This window comes from Hemitrygon akajei, chromosome 26 (genome assembly GCF_048418815.1).
Source record: "Hemitrygon akajei chromosome 26, sHemAka1.3, whole genome shotgun sequence".
Taxonomy (NCBI): domain Eukaryota; kingdom Metazoa; phylum Chordata; class Chondrichthyes; order Myliobatiformes; family Dasyatidae; genus Hemitrygon; species Hemitrygon akajei.
Genome location: NC_133149.1, coordinates 22,824,239 through 22,844,904, shown reverse-complemented (window position 1 = coordinate 22,844,904; position 20,666 = coordinate 22,824,239). Strand labels below are relative to the sequence as shown.

The following is a 20,666-nucleotide window of genomic DNA, read 5'->3' as shown; positions in this document are numbered from 1 at the left end:
GGTGTTGCCTCACCTTGAAGGACGGCCTGGAGCCCTGAGGTGAGGGAGGAGGTGCATGCACGAGTGTAGCACTTAGGCCGCTTGCAGGGATAAGTGCTGGGAGGGAGATTAGTGGGGAGGGATGAATTGAGAAGGGGATTGCGGATGGAGCGATCCCTGAAGAAAGAGGAGAGGGGGAAATAAAGATATGTTTAATGGTAGGGTCCCTTTGGAGATGGCAGAAGTTGCAGAGGATGATGTGTTGGATGTGGAGGCTGATGGGCTGGTAGGTAAGGACCAGAGGGACTCTATCTCTGTTAACATGGCATGAAGACATGGGTGAGCACAGACGTTTGTGAAATGGAGGAGATGCGGGTGAGGGTAGCATCAATAGTAGAGGGAGAGAAACACCATCCTCTAAAGAAGGGGGACATCTCTGATGTCGCAGAACAGAAAGCTGAATCCTGGAAACAGATGCAGAGGAGGTGACGAAACTGAGGAAAAGGAATGGGATTTTTTATAGGAGACAGGGTGGGAATCGGCATAGTTGAGATAACCATGGGAATCATAATTCCAAAGTAAAGGCAGAGAAAAAGTACAATGCAATTTAATTGAGTTTAAGGTCAGATACTGGGAGATAAATAGCAATAAAGGAAGTCAGGAACTGGAAAAGGAGAGGCTGATCAAGGAGATACAGACAAGAGACCACAGATGCTAGAATTTGGTGCAAGAAACAAGATGTGGGAGGAACTCAGCTTGTTAGGCAGCATCTGTGGAGAATATCCCTCCACAGGCATTGCCTGACGCACTGAGCTCCTCCAGCATCTTGTTTGCCGCTCCCGATTGCAGCATCTATGGTCTCTAGGGTCTCCTTTTCTGTGACAAAGCAGTTGGCAGGTTTGAAAAGGGTGTATACCATGCCAGACCTGAGGGGCTCTGGGCTTCACTGAGCCACATCTGACAGTAATAAACCAACAATGAATTAAAATGGACCATTACATTAAGGGCAGTACAATTATTGACAAAAAAAGATTACATTCACACAGGGGAAGAATGACCAAAGTGGTCGAAAGCAAATTAACGGCTGAGTCAGCGGCCCAACAACTGGTCTCCCATGTTCACGTCTGGCCAATGAAACTAACATTGGGTTTACCATTTCCTTCCTGGAGATGGCAGCATTGGACTGCAACATCAGCTGGCCCATGTCCGACCACGTGCCACACGGGCTTAGTCACACCCCACGGACGCAAGGGTGTTACAGAAATTTTCCAGAAAAGGTTCTCAGAAACATTTCAGTTTGCAAAAAGTATAAAAACACTTAATGATTATCAATGGAGATAATAATTGGGAAGTCAGGAAAAAAAACCTAAGACTTTTAATAGAGCCACTGGCTACATTATAAAATATTTCTAGGATTACTATATCACAGACACTATGCCTTGCAAAATATTAAAAATTACTAGGGCATTTTGAATACAAAATCCTTTGCAATATCCCTAGGATTCTGGATTCTGAGTCCGTTGTGTGATTTCAATACTGTACATGTTCTATTTTAAAAGCAAATTGATTTAATTGGTGTAATCACACAGCATTGTGTTTAATGGTATAAACCACTGGCACTGAGGTAATTACAGTTAGTGTCAGATTACTATCATTATTAAGTTTCCAAAGTGAGAAGTAAGTATGCAGCAACATTATACCAGACAGAACTCTGAGCCAAATAATTTTCTTTTACAGTGAGGCCCAGCAAGATCCGTGCAAACACCCAGCTTTCTTTCCTTCTGCTGTACCCTGCTGTGTAACATGTTCATTAAGACAAGTACAAATGAGGGGAATGTGCTTTCAATTCATTTTTCCATCCAAATGTAGAATTCTACGGTTCTGCTCTGTGATCTTTTCAATGTCATGAACTGGGTTACAGCCATTCAATGGGTTTCACCTAAAACCTCCAAAGCTAATGCATAGGGAGAGCTTTGACTTAATTGGGTTGGGACTAGGTTTCACTTTGTTTGCATTGGAGAAAAGACAGTTCATCATAAACTGGGCAACAGAATTTGTTGAGCAATTTGACAAAAGCATTCTTTGGTGGGGAAAGGGGTGGGGAGAAGGGTAAGGGAGTTGAGGGACAGGAGGGTGGGAGTGTCAAAGAGGCTCATAAATTTGGGTATACATCCACCTGATAAAAATGAATATGCTAAATAGGTGAAAGAATTGAATCACCAATAATCTATGTGAACCTTTGTGAAAAATGGCTCCATTCCATGCTAACTACGACACAATGCTGTGAAAAAGCGAGAAGGAATCACCAATGTGAACCAACAATTAAAGTTTTACTGATCTTCACCAAAAATTGGTGAAGAGGTGGGGGAAAGGGAGACATGAATATTTACGGTATTACAGTCTTTCAAATCCCTAAATTTCTGCAAAATTCTGAATGAGAATGTAGCAAACAATATTCAAAACAGAAGATAGAACATAGAAGTCAAGGAATTACAGCATCGTGAGCTAAGGTCAGACACCAGAAGAGTAAGGTTGGTAGGTTCTTGATTAGTCAGGGCATCAAAGGTTATGGGGAGAAGGTAAGAGAGTGGCAGTGAGGAATAATAAATCAGCCATGACAGAATGGTGGAGCAGACTCGATGGGCCGACTGGCCCAATTCTGCTCCCGTGTGTAATGTAATGTGAACAGACGATGTGGGCAGTTGGAACGGGAGAAGCTGATTAAAGAGTTGGCCATGCCTGACCTGAGGGAGACATTGAGGTGATGGACATGGAGCAATTTTGTCAGGCAATGCCTGCCCACCTGACTTCCAGTGGTTCTAAAATGAATCAACAGCTGAACACCCACCTGCATTATCACATGGGTCCAAATAAAATGAATTGCCAGTTAAAGAAGCTCTCTCCACTGCCCTGGCCAATACTTACCCCTGAAAGAACAGCACTAAAATACATCAACTGGTTATATACAAAATTGCACTGGTGTGGGATCTTGTTGTGTGCATTAGCTATATATCACAAGTCTGATTATAGCCATAATTGGTTGAAAAGCGCTCCAAGTTCCTGAGTAAGTACAAGAGTTGGGTAGAGTATGGGTGAGGGGGGCTTGATGTGGTCGGAGGAAACAGGAGGGGTTAAAAGGAAGGGTGTGGATGAAAGAGCAGAAATGGGAGAAGGCATGGAGAGTTTTTTTTTGACCAAAATTTGGGAGCTGCATTGGGAGGGGCCGGAGCTGATGAGGGAATAAGGGTAGAAGAGGGAAACAGCTTGATTTGGTGGGAAAGTGACCGAGAAGTGGTAAGGGAGTTGGAGAACAGAAGGGTGGGAGGGACAGAAGGGTTGGAGGAGATAAAGAATGGAGGATGGGGAATGAGCCAGTTTGGTGCGATAAAGCACAACTACAGTAAGTATCAAGGAGGAATACTGGAGGGTCACCATCCCTTCAACGCTCATCCCAATTTTGACATTTACCAGCTTTAGTATCAGTCTTGTTGAGGCAGGTAGACTAAAGATATTTAAAGATATGCTTGGACAGGTATGTGGATAAGAAAAGTTTGAGGATTATGGACCAGATGTGGGCAAATGGGACCAGCTTAGAAGGGACAACACATGCAAAATACTGGAGGAACTCAACAAATCAGACTACATCTATGGAGAGGAATAAACAGCTGACGTTTCGGGCCAAAACACATCAGGACCAAAATGGTGACTATTTATTTCCCTCGATAGATACTACCTGATTTGCTGAGTTCCTCCAGCATTTTGTATGTGGTGCTCAAGATTTCCAACGTCTGCAGAATCTCTTGTGTTTGCAGTTTAGACGGGAATCTTGGTTGGCATTGATCAACTGGGCTGAAGGACCTGTTTCCTTTTTTTATGACACTATGTTCAGCGCCCCCCCCCCCCCACCTTCTGTCCCTGCCCCCAGATATACTTCTCCAAAAAAAAGTCCATATCGAGGAGACAAAGGCCATTGACCATGGACACTGTCAGCATGCAATAAGCCTCAGGTTGGGATTACAACACAATCACTGTCTGCAGTGGTCAATTTGACATCTGAGGCTACTAATGTCCGGAGTGCAAGTTTCAGAAATGCCTGAGGCTTGGACAACCCAAGTATCCAGAACATTCGGAACAAAGTTTTTTTTTTGCGTAAAAGATATCTGAAAGCATTTCCTCTTTAGTCCTTTGCTACACCAGCCGTTTTCAGTGCAGTGTGTGGGTAGAAGCTAACCACAGTGCTGTTTAATCTGCCTGTAAAGTGTCCCTTTGTTTCTGCCTCCCTTCTACCTCCCTAAGTCTATCTGTTCCACTTCACCATAATGCTACGGCTAAAAGCACACATAATGGATGAATTCTTCAGAGGAGATAGGACCTGCTGTGTCTCTGACTCTCTGCATGGGGAACAGCTGAACTGCTGCAGGTCCTTACACAAGGCTTGCTTTGTCTGTCGCTCTCCTGTTAACCCCAGGCGGTGTTGGAAGGATGCCCGAAGCCAGGTTGGCAGAAGCACGTTCAATAAGCTTTCTGTCAAAACTGTTCACAATCTGCTGCAGGCAGAGTGGCTTTTAACTCTTTCTGTCGCTCTGAGTGCATGGTTGTGCTGCAGCCTCAGCTGAGGGGGTGTGACTGATGATAAGCACCATCACAAATACAAACCAGGGCAACAACACTCTGCGGACCTCGACATGTTGATGCTGAGAATCTTGCCCGTACGGGCCCGAGGAAGATTCTAAGAATGGACTGGGACCAAAGTGCAAGGAAACTATTTCACTGGACATGATAACTTTAGTCTTCACATTCCAGTGAGGTGTGGACGCTGCCGGGCCGACTGTATGTACAATTCTGGGGAACAGTCTTTGATTTCCCACCATAGTAACAGGACCAGACTCTTCGGTATGCTCTGTCATCCCATCAGAACACAGCTGAGGAAATAGAAACAGGAGTCATTCATACAGCCCTTGAAGCCCTCCATATAATTCAATGAGATTGCTGTCATCACTTTCTTTTTCCCAGATCCTCCAATTCCCCCCATAAATCTATTGGTATCAACAGAGCATCCACAGCCCAGAGGCAGAAAGTTCCAAAGACATACAACTTTTGTATAAAATAATTCTTTCTCATCTGCCCTAAATGGTTGCTCCCTTATCCTGACACTAAGCCCCTAGTTCACCAACGCAAGGAATCCCATCTCTCCCCCTCAAGAAAGCTACAATCCACGTTTGCGTGTTTGCTCCATCCCTTTATACCCTTAGCCGAAAAAAATCCACTAATCTCACCTTCAAAGCTGTAACACACACCTGATGGCGAGTATTCCAGATTTCCATTACTCATTTCATGAATAAAATGCTCCCAATTTTATCATAGACTTGCACAGCACCAGTATGGGTCCTTCAGCCCAACTCATTCTTACCCATTAAGATGCCTCTATGCTAATCCCACTTTGTTGCATTTGGTTCATATCCCTCTACTCCTTTCCTATCTATTTATCTGTCTAAATACTTCTCAAATGCTCTGATTATATTCACCTCTACTACCTGCCTCCTCTAGCAGTTCGTTCTGTATGCCCACCACCTTGTATGAAAAATGCCCCTCAAATCTCTTCAAATAACTTCACTCTCACCTTACAACTATGTCTTCTAGTTTTAGATTCTCCTACCCTTAGAAAAACGATGACCATCTATCCTATATGTTCCACTCATAATTTTATATACCTCCATAAAGTCACCTCTCAGTCCCCCTGTAATCCAGTGAAAACAATCTCCATCTATCCAATGTCTCCTTATAACTGTAGCCTCAAACTCAGGTAAAATCCTGGTGAATCTCTTCTGCACTCTTTCTAGTACAACCACATAATAATAATAATAATAATAATAATAATAATAATAATAGAGATAGATACTTAATAGATATAGCCATTTCAAACACACATAACATGTAAGTGAAAAACACCAGAAATACACTGAATTTAAGAGGAAATTGAAAGACTATGGAACATGAACATGCTATACATTGTCCCAATAGTAATATCTACAACTGCACTACACAATACTACACAATAGCATTAAACAATTAGGGCTACACAGCAATATCTATGTAAATCTCCAGAAAGCCACAATACTAAACGCCACTAGAATAGTCTGAAATGTCCTAGCAATTGAGAAATGAGTGTGCTTGCCCTTGTTCATTCCTCAGGTTTTACCAGTTTGAGCTAAGAAAAAATATTTTTAAAATAATGATAAATGAAAAAATTATCACTACAAAAGAAAAGGTTAATCAATGGAAGAGCATGACCCTCCATGGAAGACATCCTGACAATCTGAGCAGACCAGATGTTGACAAGGAAGCGTTGAACACCTGCCTCAGAGCTGGAGACCTCTTCCCGGATACAGAGGGTTCCTTGTGGCAATACAGGACCAGGTGGTTAACACAAAAATAATTATCAAAAATACATAATAGAAGACCAACAAATTCAAGATGATAAATGCAGGAAGTGCTGAGAGAAACCTGAAACAATCCAACAGGATCCTGCAGCAGTTTAACTCAATCTGATTCCTTACACAGGCAGAATCAAGTAGCAAACATAATTCAACAAAATCTTGTTTTAAAAGACAAACACATAAAAGACACCATACCTTACTATAAATACAAACCTGGTCCAGTTTTAGAGTCGGAGTCCTACAAATTATATTACGACCAATCCATTATTAGAGATAGAACAATACATAATAACCATCAGGATATAATATTACAGGATAAACATCAAGAACTACTTACTTAATAGATATAGCCATTCCAAACACACATAACTTACAGAAATCAATATGTGAAAAGCACCAGAAATATACTGAATCAAAAGAGGAAATTGAGAGACTAGGGAACATGATATACCTGGTCCCAATAGTAATATCTACAACTGGAATCATCACTACACAATAGCATTAAACAATTAGGCCTACCCAGCAATATCTATGTAGATCTCCAGAAAACAATACTAAACACTACTACAACAGTCAGAAAGGTCCTAGCAATTGAGAAATGAGTGTGCTTGGCTAAGCCCGTACCTCAGGTTTTACCATCTTGAGCTAAGAAAAAATAAAATTACAACAATAATAGATATAATTAAAAACTTGGAGTATTGTGTGCAGTTCTGATAACACCACACTACACAATATTCCATATTTGGCCGAACCAAAATCTTGTACAACTGCAACATAATGTCCAAACTGTTATATCAATAGCCTGCTTACCTCTAACCAAATCAAACATTTCATTTTCATTTGACTCAAGCTGATAACAAAGACCCTTTGACAGTTAGAAGGGCAAGTTTCCAGTTCAGGCCAAATGCAGTCTCCCACTGATAAAGCATAGAGATGGTACACGTCTCTGTCTCTGAATATCGAGTTACACCTGTGGTTGATCTGCGGCTTTATGCTGTAGATCCCCTGTGTGTTTGCTGCTCAGTGCCACATTACACATGTCAATCCCTGGCTTCAGCTGAACTGGTCAAGTCACTTCATCCACCCATCTCTCCCACCTACACTTGCAAATGTTGTTTAGATCCCATTATTCTTTCCCCTCTGTCAGAGACAAATAGTGCCAGTTTCCAATACTCCTTGGCTAAATCTGCAGAAATCAGCCGCAATATTGGAAGTGGAGATAAGAGCTCCTGTTAAAGGTCACACTCCTCCCGTGTTTACCTGGAACATAAAGTACCTGCATGATTACATGCAAAAAGCATTGAGATTCATGACTAACTTACACAATGCATTGCACATCATGCATACTGGAATTCTGCCTCACTGCAGCCTCAAATAAGACAGACGTGGTGTGGTGTTGCTTCAGCGTGCATTTTACCTGCTTAATGATTTCTACAGACCATCAGATTTCTCCTGCACTCTTCTTTATGAGAGAATTTGTTTTCTAAGCTCCCTGTTACTTTGGGATATGCTTTCCACATTTATCAATGTATGTAGATACTCAGACTTTGAATGAACAAGCAGCTGCATTTGCCTTATGCAGGCTGGAAAACTCAAGTCAAAGCATTTTTAAAATGCAAGAAACAGAGAAGATTCAAAATGGTAATCTCAAAGGCACTGGTTCATAAACTGTAGCAATATTTTGGTTGGAGGTTACTGCCTGAGTGGAACAAAAATACGTCACCCATGTGTGAGGTTGAGTTCAAGATATGAGACATGGCCAGTGGTGTTCGGTACGATTGGGACCTAGAAAATGGAGGTCAGTTGGAAATGGGGGTGGCTTGGAAATAGTCAAAGATCATGGGGATAAACAATTCATTGTGGGGTTGAGGATAGGATAAGAAGTCAGTGTCACTATTGTGAGTAAATTTGGGGTCTGGGGACAGGGATCCCATACCAATCCACTGACTGAGTTAATTACACAGGGTAAGTGGGCTGACGGGATGTAAATAAGGGCCTTTCCTTGTTGGAGTCTTAATTGGTACTGTTCTGTGGAAACACTATCATTCTTGGAGTGACTGTCGATGATTATTCCCATGACAAAAAGGATTAACTTCTTCAGCCACACAGCAGAAGAGCTTTGCACAGGAAATGATGTCATTTGATGTCAAAACCCTGTGTGATGCACATGGAAGTGCCCAGAGGGATTTGAAATGACCTAGAAATGGTTATTGTTGAATTTTTCCATTAATTTTCAATCAATTAGCACTGAAATAAACAGCGCCACACAATCACATTTCTGGATATTATACCTTATACTCTTTTATTCTAAACTGTATTATAAAATATGTTTCCTTCTGAAACACAGATCTGTGGAAACTTGAAAGGCTAGAATGGTTTTTCTCATAGCAGAGAAAGTCAACAGAACATTAAGTAGAAGTGTTGACAACTATAAATTGTTTTCAAAGAGTAAATGAAAAACTTTTTTCCAATGGGAGAAGGGCCAGTGAGAACTTAAAGTTTAGTCAATCAGAAAAGAACTTGAGAGGTGTGGGTGGGGTTGGGTTGATGAGGGAAATGTTTTTAATGTAGCAAGAAATAACATACCGAGTCCAAAAGATACAGACTGAATAACAATTTTCATAAGAGATTTGGATATGATATTTAAAAAGGAAAGAATTGCAGAATTAGGGGAAAGAAGTTTAATTTAACCAGTTGGAGACTGGGAGTATTATATATGGCCACACCATCCTCCGTGCCTGATATTTTAACACGCATTCTGTCATGATGTCAGAAGATGAAGATTAGCCGTAAATTCCCAGGAACACTTCACCCACTGTTACTAAGGAAACACTGTAAAATTAAACCAAGCTTGTAAATTTTAATTAATATTATACTTCTCTTAAGAACAGCAGATGAGGAATTTTCCCTGCTCAGTATACACTTGGTGCATCCCTAATTATCACATTAAACAGTATTTCTGATATATTAATCTTACACGGCCAAAGGTCTGGAAGAGACAGGGAGTATATCAATCGGAGAAAGGGGAGCAGAGGACCATACAATAATCCCACTAAAATCCCTGGATTTCCTTGTAAACCAAGTTATCTGTAGCTGTGTTACTCAATAAGCTCTGCATTATAACCTTGTTACTTTCAGGGTCAATCAACTGGAATTCTTTAAAACTAGGGTTTAAATTCTTTAATTGGTGAAATCAAAATGTAAAGGGAAGGTTCTCAACCAGAGTGTGTATCTGTGTACAGAATGAGCTGACCTCAGCTGGGTCAGTGGGAATTTATTCCATCAGATTACCTAACTTGGAGGCCTGAAGCAAGGATTTGTAACCCCTGAACTCCCAGACCTCATTATTCTATTGTCAGTCTGTTCTTCCCCAAGGATGACACAGGCTCATTAAATTATGGAAATAAAACAATGTGCTTTATCGATCTGTCCTCATCCATGCATACATTTCAGAGCTCTTACCAGTTGTTGACCTGTAAGAGTGTGAGGTTCGTTTGGCCAGCAATCTGTCTCTTCTCGTCCTCTGTCGGGTAAGGATGCTGAAGGGAAAAACAACAGTGCTGTTAGAACAGCTGCACCAGTTTATGGGCCCAGCAGTTGCCAGTTCTCACAGTAAAACTCATCATAGAGAAGGTACAGCTGCCCCATTCTGCACTGGTGGGGGGGCATTACTCAGACTGGCTCCGGCTTACACTCCTAAGTCCCTGAGGGGGTTGAGGACTCTTTAAACTTTGCAAGTAACGCAACAAATTTGTTATCAGATAAGCACATCTTGAGATATGATCTCTCTAATCAGTGGAGCGAGGACACTAATGCAGCTTGAATTCAGCACTATTAGATAACCAAGTGGGAGAGAAAGAGAGATGGAAGAGAGAGGAAAGGAAAGAAAAGCTGCAGTACAGATTGTTACACAATGATGTACACCAAGTTACCAACATGAGAAGAAAGACTTGCTCTGTGAATTGTAAATCATAATGAATAACTGGGTGGTGGCTTAACTCATTATTAATTTCATGGAAAGGGTATTATGCTTTGTAACTCCAAGACATTAAACTAATTAAAAGAATAACGTGGAGCCACGATAGCTCGTGTACATTCATTACATGTTTACACTTAGCGAGGCGTGCATATGATATGATGGCATTAATGACGTATGCCCTTCACATACTTTTACATTTAACTCCCATGCATTATGTAAACAACAAAGAATGCTTAATCAAGCAATATATTTACAATATTATTCAAATTTTACTGAAATATTAAATACACAACATTCCTCCCTGCTTATCAATAAACTCCAACTTAATACAGAATGCAACTCAACTCAAATATGTAACGCGTGCTCTCTGGTCAGAGATTATATATCAAAACATACACAGTATACTATGCAACACAACTTCTACGTACACATCCACAGCATAGTAAATTTTAAATTGTCCCATTCAGGCCTAAATATTTAAGATTTAATCGCTAGGTGGATATCTTACTCTTGGGGATAATGTCCGTCCTTACTCGGGGGGGGGGGGGGTTGGGGATGAGGAGGGAAGGGTTCACTCTGCTTGGCAGGTGAGACTTGTGGCTGTGAAACAATCTCAGGTTCCGGCGAGTCCTCTGTGGTGGTTGTAGGAGTTAACTCTGGGACTGTAGGAAGTGGTTCCACCTTTCTTCTGTACATGTTGGCATCCTGAACAGTGCATGGCAAGCTTCACTGGATAACGTGCATCATAATTTGTGAGTACAGTGTCTGTCGTCACTATTTTCTTTGTCTTTTGGAAAGCCACCTCACACTGCATTGTCCATTGCCATTTCTTCCCGACCTGTAGTAATCAGTTCAAGGAGTGGAGCACTGTAGCCAGGTTTGGCAGGAACAGATTATAGTAATTGACAAATCCTAAAATGGACCATAACTGTGACAATTCTTTTGGTCTTTGGCTGCTTGAATCTTCTCAGCACAGTTCTGTAATCCTTGTGCATCGATGGTGATAGTGACGCTTGGCTAAAAGAATTTACACCTGTTACATTGTGCTCTGAACCCATAATCATCTAATCATTTTAACACTGCCTTGAGATTCTGGAGATGTTCCTTGTCATCCTTACCATTAACAGTGATGTCATCCAGGTAACACTGAGTGCCTGGGCAGCCTTGCAGCACCTGGTCCATAGCTTTCTGCCAGAGTGCAGGGGCAGATGTTACTCCAAAGATAGGCCTATTATAGTGATAAAGCTCTTTGTGAGTCTTCATTCAGAGAAATATTTTGGACCCTTCTTCCATCTCCATCTGCAGGTAGGCCTCAGCTAAGTCCACTTTGCTTAAGTGTTTTCCTCCAGAAAGGTTTGCAAAGATATCCACTATCCTCAACAAAGGGTATTGATCTATTTTCTGTACCAGGTTGATGGTGACCTTAAAATAACCACGGATCCTGACAGACACATTCATCTTGGCTACTGGGCCTACTGGCATTGCCCATGGGCTCCACTCAACCTTGGACAGAATTCTTTCAGCCTCCATATGATCTAGCTCACTGGTTACTTTATCGCAGATGGTATAAGGAATCAAATGAGCTTTGTAAAACTTGGGAGTTGCATTTTTATTCAACACTATTTTACCCTTGATATGTTTGAGTTTACCAGTGCCATCCTTGAACACTGCTGTGGCATCATCCAATACCTTTTTTAATTTGCTTTCAGTTAACTCCATTGCAGCGTATGAGGCATGCAAATGGTGGATGGATCTTTGATCAAGTTGTAGTTGTCTCAGCCACTCATGACCCCACAAGGCAGGTCCTCCTGTTTTTAACCACATACAAGCCCAATGCGGCTTATTGGTTGTTACTAATGTCATTCCCACAGGAGCTATCTTTTCTCCAGTAGAAGTTCTCAGTTGGATATCAGTATCTTTGAAATGCTGTTCAAATACATTTTGTGGAATGACTGAAACAGTTGAACCAATGTCCAATTCCATTTTAATTAATTTGGCGTACACTTCTGGTGTAAGCAATATTGTTTGTCTGCTGTTAGTTTTCACATTGTAAATCTAAAGGCTAGTCAGTCCTGTGTCACTCTCATCTTTATCAGATTTTCCATCAACAGCATGCAGATGAAACTGCAATTTGACTTTTAATCTTTTTTTCTTTGCTGTGCAGTCCTTTTCTTTTTGTCTGTCCGACATGCTCTTTGCATATGACCTACATGACCTTGCGTTTTCTGCAAGTTTCACCTTTGAGTCTACATTGGTCTGGTGTATGTGAGCTCCTGCCACAACAGTAACACAATTTGTTTGCCTATGCCGCAATTTTGTTCACACTCACTTTCATCCCTGACTGCAACTCAATTGTGCCTCCTACCATCTCCTACATTACTTTCATGACATTGGCAAAGCTAATTTCTGCCAGATTGTTTGGAGCAGTCAAACAAGAGTAAAACTGTAGATGCTTGTTTGTGATTGGATTACTACACTGCAAAGTCTCTTCCAGGGATGCCTACCCTAAAAAAAAGTTTTTCCTTTAATGGGAGTTCAGTGAAACCCTCTCTCACTGCTCCCCCTCTGTGATCCCTACTGCTTTCCTCCTCAGGTTGGAGGCTACACAAACAAAATATAAGGGTTTCAGCCCGAAACATCGACTGTACTCTTTTCCTAGATGCTGCCTGGCTTGCTGAATTCCTCCAGCATTTTGTGTTTGTTGCTAAACAAACTGTGTGCCTTTAAACAGAGCAAATTGGCACTCACTTCTCATTGGTTATTTCATTTGCTTCAATTTGCTCAGTGTACAAAATCCAGACACCTGGTGTGCAATCTTTCCAATGTAGCCAGCCATTTGTTTTTTTTAATTATGTTATTATCACCCAGTACTCACCGTTTAGGAACCTATGAATTTCATCCATTTTCTGCCTTTTTAAAAACTCGAACATCTTCTCCTCTTTTATTTAAACTCAAACATCTCACTGTCCTTTAATAGGTAAGTAGTTGTCTCAGGTTTGTTTAAAACCTTCCTTGTCGCCACTGCTATGTTTTATAACTATTAAACATCAAGCTAATTAAAAGAAAAACATGGAGCCAGGATAACTCGTGTATGTTAGTTTCATTTTTACTTTTACTGAGGCGCACACATATGATGTGGCAGCATAATGACGTATGCCATTTACATACTTTTACATATAACCCGCAATGCACTATGTAAAAACAAAGAATACTTGATCAAACAAAATATTTACAATATTATTTAAATATTATTGAAATATTAAATGCACGACAAAATGGCGTCAAGTCTTAATCTTCCCATGAGTTTCATAAAGTTTCTATAAATGTTATTTTCTTATTTTGCATTCTCCATTTTTCTCCTTCCCTTCATCTAATAATTATTGCACTTTATTTCACTTTCTATTCTTCATTTTCAATGCATTCCCCAATTCTTGTTCATTTTCCTTCCTCCATTTCTTTTTCAATCATCTTTTAAGAAGTTAACTGTTACCTTACTTCACAAAGACCCTGGATATTGTTTGCTTTGTTCCATAATTGAGCTATAATTTCAGAAATCAATTTTTCTGTATAAAATTTCAAAGTCCTCCAGCAAAAGCATGTCACATGATGTCTTTTTTTACAACAAAATTAAGCCAAAAATAACCACATAAGCAATAATTGAGTTCATTTTGTTCATGTACAAATAGTTTGCTATGCTCCTTCATAAAAAATAATTTTATGGATCAATCCACATCTCAGCAACAGAACACCACGCCCTGGTATGAGGAACAAACTGTACGAGATAAGGAACGCTTGAACATGTATACAGCATAAATTGTTCACGAGGAATATTCATCAAGCTTTTGATGTTAAAATATCAGCGAGACTCAAGGCAATGCTGTTATGTGAAAATATTACAGCAACCAGGCATCATTACAGACAATAATCTGAACTTTACTGTCATCATTGCACTGTTCTACCACCGCCTGATGTTTTTTCAGTCATTGATTTAGTACATCTGTGAAGGAGGCGAGTTAAACCCAATGTGAAATCCCAAATTGCCATTTGAATTTGAACTATTCGTTTGACAGTCTGATGCAGTAAATACTACCCTCTTAAAAGGTGTGCCAAGTATTAATTATTTCCAATCAGCCTTACAATATGGAGATCTTGAAAAGTGTAAGAATTTTCTTTTTGTTCTTTAATTCAATCTTTTGTCACCAGTTTCTTTGTCCACATTTGAACTGCTACTGAATTCCCCCAGTCCTCTCTTTGCTTTACTCGTTTCACAGTCCTTCAATTGGATTAGATTAAGAATTGCAAACTTGCTTGTTTTCTTTGCTGAGGCGTCAGATGCTCTGTTCCCCTCACGACACTTATTGCTTTGCAACTTTTCAATTGTTTGTTGTGCAAAACAGGCAAGGAGGCATATAACTGATGTCTTACAACTACTAACTGGCCGATCAGGTTGTGTGATTTGAGCCCTCCTGTCTCGTAGCTTTCTCTCTAATCATCTTTGAATGACAATGGTCTCCTGAGTGGAGGTACACTCACTACCATCCCATTCTTAAATGGATATTGAACCCATAAACACTACCTCACTTTTTTATTATTTCTGTTTTTGCACTATTTTAAATTTAACTATTTAATATATATACACACACACACTTAGATAGATAGATAGATAGATAGATACTTTATTCATCCCCATGGGGAAATTCAACTTTTTTCCAATGTCCCATACACTTGTTGTAGCAAAACTAATTACATACAATACTTAACTCAGTAAAAAATGATATGCATCTAAATCACTATCTCAAAAAGCATTAATAATAGCTTTTAAAAAGTTCTTAAGTCCTGGCGGTAGAATTGTAAAGCCTAATGGCATTGCTGTAATTCATTTGTTTATTTATTTTTCTCTATATTTATCATGTTTTGCATTGTGCTACTGCTGCTAAGTTAACAAGTTTCACAACATATGCTGGTGATATTAAACCTGATTCTGATCTGATGATGTTAAAAAGATGTGAAGCATCACAATCTCCTCATTAACAATTGAGCAACCGGTAGTACTCTCACTGCAGAGTCAGACTGTGGATGAAACAATGTACAGCGCCTTGAGTTCATAATGTGGACCAACACTTCATTACAGTGTTGATAGATTTTTAGGTGGTTGGAGGCATCTGCCTACCTCTTTTGATTAAATTACCTTCAGTGGGTATTTCTGTAGTTGAATTTAGTGTTCAAATTTAAAATAATCATGTTTAACCCACTTTGTAGTCTTTCTCTTATCTAACTCTGTAACAACCCCTTTCTTGAATATCCTATTGACCAAATAATCTATTAAGTTGTACTATTTTTACATTCATCTGAGGTTTAACATTGCATTAATATTCCTTCTCAGCCAAGGTTACATTCAAATCTCTGCTGCCAGGACTGAGGTTGAACAGACAAAGGACATAGGAGACTGAGAGGTGATCTTATAAAGGTATAAAAAAATCATAAGGGGCATAGTTAGGGTGAATATAGTCAGCCTTTTTACCTGGAATCAAGAATTAGAGGTTTAAGGTGAGAGGGGAAAGATTTAAGATGAACCTGCTTTTTTTTATTTCAAAGGTGATATCCATGTGGAATCAGCTGCCAGTGGATGTGGCTGAGGCAGGTATAACAATAACTTAAAAGACAGTCAGACAGGTAAATGAATTGGAAAAGTTTAGAAGGATATGGGCCAAATGCTGGCAAATGGGACTAGCTTTGATGGGGCATCTTGGTCAGCAGGGACCAATTGGGCTGAAGGGCCTATTTCTGTGCCGTATGACTCTCTGACTCTGGAGTGGAGCTTGAACCCACGACTCCATGAGCCAAGGAAAACACATGCCAGGAAGTACTACAGATCACAAACAAACAATTAAAATCCCAACATTTTGAGCATCAGTGCAAATGGAAAACATATGTTCTTTTGCCAACTCCTATAAATTAGGCATTGAGGGATAAACTGAGGCACTGGTGCACAAAATGGGGTTTTAAGAAATCTGCTATACCAACGTAAACTCGACAAATACCAAAGGCCATTATTCCCCACATTCATTTTTTGGGGTCTAGGCCAAGCTGGCATTTATTACCCATCCCTATAACTGTCTTTGAGCAGGAGGTAGTTGCCACCTTTTTGAACCATTGCCATCTTTCTGGTGAAGAGCTTTAGAGTAGTGAGTTCCAGGAAATAAACTGATGGAGCAGTAAATATTTTCAAGTCAGGATTGAATGCAACTTGAAGGGCTTTTCCATGCCAGGATCCAACTGTTAATAATTATTAGCCTGCATCCTTGGTTGATCCCCAGGACTATTCTTGTTGCCTCTAAAATATGCTGCTGCCATGCAGTGGGGAAAGGGTATATCCAGGGATCATGATGATAATGACTGTGACATTGTCCTCAGGATATGGTTCTGTGAATTTAACAGTAGTACACTGTTCATTGACTAGTCCATGGGACAGATCTCCCGACTGCATGGACGTCAACAAGACTGAGAATGACTTTTCTGTGTCCAAAGTCAGTGTGGAGGTACAATGCTATACAAAAGTCTGAGACACATACCCATATCTTTAGCTTGAGTGCCTAAGACTTTTGCAGAGTACTGTATTTGTCAACGTGGCGTGGACAGGGAATCTGCTGGGAGCAAAGGATTTTGGAGGATGGAGCACCGCGGAGGGGTGAGGGACAGGCGGCAGAGAAGGAGTGCCAGGGGCAGGGGGAGGCGCAAGTGTAGACAACGCAGCCCTGAGACACCAGGGAAGGTCATTTGATTCTAAACAACTGGTTTATTGACTATTACAGAATGTCTCTCTGGTGTTTCCTGCTCCCTCCCCTTTTCCCAACTATGATTCCCCTCTCCCTATCCCCTTCCCACTCTCAGTCCACAAAAGAGACCCATATCAGAATCAGGTTTATCATCGCTCACACGTCATGAAATTTGTTCTTTTTTGGGAGCAGTACAGTGCAATACATAAAATTACTGCAGTAGTGTGTAAAAGTCTTAGACCCCTAGCTATATACTATATATATGTGCCTAAGACTTTTGCATAGTATGGTATATCCTTCTTACTGTATTGTTTTATTGCTTGAATGAAGAAGCAACAGTGTAACAGAATGGTTTGCTGGGCTACTTTCACTAAGGACAGTTAAGAGTCAACTATACCACTACACAATTCACACAGAGGCCAGGCTGTGTAGGGAAAGCAATTACCTCCCTTGAAGGACATCCGTGAACCAGATTTGTTTTACCAGAATCTGTAAATTTGTGATCATCATTATTAATGTTGGTTGCTTTGAATTTTAATTCCAGATTGTTCCACTCTAAACTGAATTTAAATTCCAAGCTGCTTTGGTGAGATTTGATCACATCTCTCGATTGTTAGCCTGAGCGACTCTTCTCGTAATTTAACCACTGTATCACCTTCATATCCAGTTGGAATTAATCGAGGTGTCTCAGATTCACTGATACCTTTTATCAGGCGGCACTGATACCTTTTAAAGGGTTAATTTATGAGGAGCATTTGATGGTTCGGGGCCTGTACTTGCCAGAGTTTAGAAGAATGAGTGGGGTATCTCATCGAATATTGAAAGTCTTAAATAGAGTGGACATGGAGAGTCAGGGAGTTTAGGACCAGAGAGCAGGTCCTTTCAGAACAGAGAACAACATTCTGAGATGTCCAAATGCCCAATGGGGTTGTTTTTCAATAGCCAAACCTTGAGATGTGTTAACTTGTGCAAATAACAGAGATGAAAAACATGAATAACTTTGTTTCTTCTTTTTTAAGCTTTTTCCAAAATGTATCACAATTCTGAAGATACTGCAATGCAATGGCAAGAGGTATGCAATGAAGCCAATCTTTCCAGGCTGTTTTCAATTTGTTTGCTGTGTGTCCTTTAGTGAAATCTTAAGGGTACACCCACCGTACAATAAGGACTGCAAAATTTTAATGATTTTTAATCAAATTAAAAATTAATTTGTAGTAAGGATCAAATTATTAGCAGGTATCTTCCACAATCACTGAGGGAAGTGCAGTCCCTGATCAGTTTGCTGTCATAACCAGACAAATACCACAAGAAATAAGAGTGTTAAAAAGAGTACAAATTGCTTAGGCTCTTGCTTTCAATAGTCCACGGACAAGATCATCATTAACCCCCTTCAGGGCCTCATTAGGATGTGCAGCCAAGCCTGGCCCACAAGCCCATGAAGTCTTCTAATTGCATGAATCAGTGGTAATTGGGGCCTGAAGTAATGTATAGGAGAATCTGTCAAGCAGCTCTCTAACCTCGTCTATCACTCGGCATCAGAGCTTCAAGCCTTAAACTTCAACCTTTCAAAATTGAAAGGCATACTAATTTTAGAAAACTGGATGCTGCCATCGTTGTTTATTTTTTTTCAAAACTTGCCCCTGACAATTGTTCTAATAGTACACTTGTCAGTTTAAGATGTTTTTAAAGAGAATGATTAAAACCTGCATAGCCAGTTTACACCTCACAAGAATCCTGTGAGAGGAGGGACAGAGACGCAGCAAAAAGCTCCATGCACAGCTCAAATGGGTTAATTTCAATTATTCATGACATTACGCCTATTTTCACCAGCCAACAAGCACTCCAATCCCTGCAGTCTTTTTCCCTTTCTCATCCTCGCAAATGCCTTCAACTTCATGAACCATGGGGGGATGAAAGGCTTTCCCTCCAGCCTCCTGTTGGAAGTACTGGAGCAGACTTAACTGCTGAGGACCATTTGTTTTCTTCTTCCCTCCCTGGTTAGGCTGGCTGTACAATCAATGCTTTCCCATACTTGACCTGTGTATCCCTCGCTTTCAGGACCAGAGAAAATCTTACTTAGAACTTTTATCATAATAGGCTGTAACAATGGGAAACTGATTTTGGAGTAAATCACAAAAATATAATTTGAGAACACTTTGGGGAACTGGATCATGATGCGCACAGGGAAATGCTACATTTTTGCCCATATGTGAGGTCAATCATCATGCAGTGGTGTTGAGAGTGTTTCCAGGTCCAGTCGGAGTGACCAGCAAGTTGTATCTTTTTCCAGTACACTAATTGTTGGTCAGTCTCTCTGGACCATGCGTTCAATGCGGTCGTCTCCCTGAAACAACACTTCCTAAAAACATACATATTATAACACAATGTACAGTGACATTCTACACAAACATGTTCATGACATGAACATGTCAAATAGAAGAAGAAATTTCTCAGTGTCCTCAAACAGCTGCTTTACCTAATAATCTTCACCTGGAGCACCGCCCCAAGGATTAATGTTTGCTCCCCCCTTCATTTCCAATATCCATCTCTACTCCAGCCAAGGCAGCTGAAAACCACCATTGTAATGGCCATGGGACTAACAGGAGCAGAAAATGCCATCAGAGTAATGCTTTGATTTAAGTGTCTGGAACACTCCAGGATGGGAGGGCTTCATGTTTTTTCATCATTTGCTGTCTCCTGCATGACTCAACCATCAATCGGCAGTGGAAAGGGTGAGCAGTTTCAAGTTCCTGGGTGTCAACATCATTGAAGATCTATCCAGGGCCTAAAATATTAATGCAGTTATGAAGACGGCACAGCAGTGGCTACATTTCATCCTTGCAAGTGCCTTCAACTTCATGAACCATGAGGAGATTTAGTATGTCACCAAGACTCCCGCAAATTTCTACAGATGTACTGTGGAAAGCATTCTAACTGGTTGCATCACCATCTCGAAAGCACAGGATCAGTAAAAGCTACAGAAGGTTGTAAACTCAGTCAGCTCCATCATGGGCACTTGCCTCCCAACCATCGAAGACACATCTTCAAAAGGCGATGCTTCGAATGATGACTTTTATCATTATGGACCCTCACCACCCAGGACATGCCCTCTTCTCATTGCTAGCATCAGACAGGAGGTAAAGGAGCCTGAAGACACACATTCAATGTTTTAGGAGCAGCTTTTTCCCCTCTGCCATCAGATTACTGAACGGACAATGAACCAAACCATTACCACTATCAACTATTTCTGCACTTCTTTGATAATATAGTGCAAAAAGGGCGCCACGGTAGTATAGTGGTTAGCACAATGCTATTACAGCTCGGGATGTTTCAGAGTTTGGATTTCAGTTCCAGCGCTGTCTTGTAAGTCCTCCCTGTGGAATGCCTGGATTTTCTCCAGGTGCTCCAGTTTCCTCCCATAATCCAAAGATGTACCAGGAAGGTTAACTGTAAATTGTCCCATGATTAGGTTAGGGTAAAATCAGGGTGGTGGGG

The 20,666-nt window shown here is 40.6% G+C and overlaps 1 protein-coding gene across 4 annotated transcripts in view; it reads right to left on the bottom strand.

The window, feature by feature from the left end:
* Positions 1-20,666, bottom strand: part of pknox2 (pbx/knotted 1 homeobox 2) — a 474,673-nt gene that overhangs the window by 15,203 nt on the left and 438,804 nt on the right. For all 4 annotated transcript variants that reach the window (XM_073029725.1, XM_073029722.1, XM_073029723.1 and 1 more), the window contains one exon: positions 9,879-9,955. In XM_073029725.1, the coding sequence (XP_072885826.1) occupies positions 9,879-9,955 (77 nt within the window). The remainder of the gene's footprint in view (positions 1-9,878; positions 9,956-20,666) is intronic.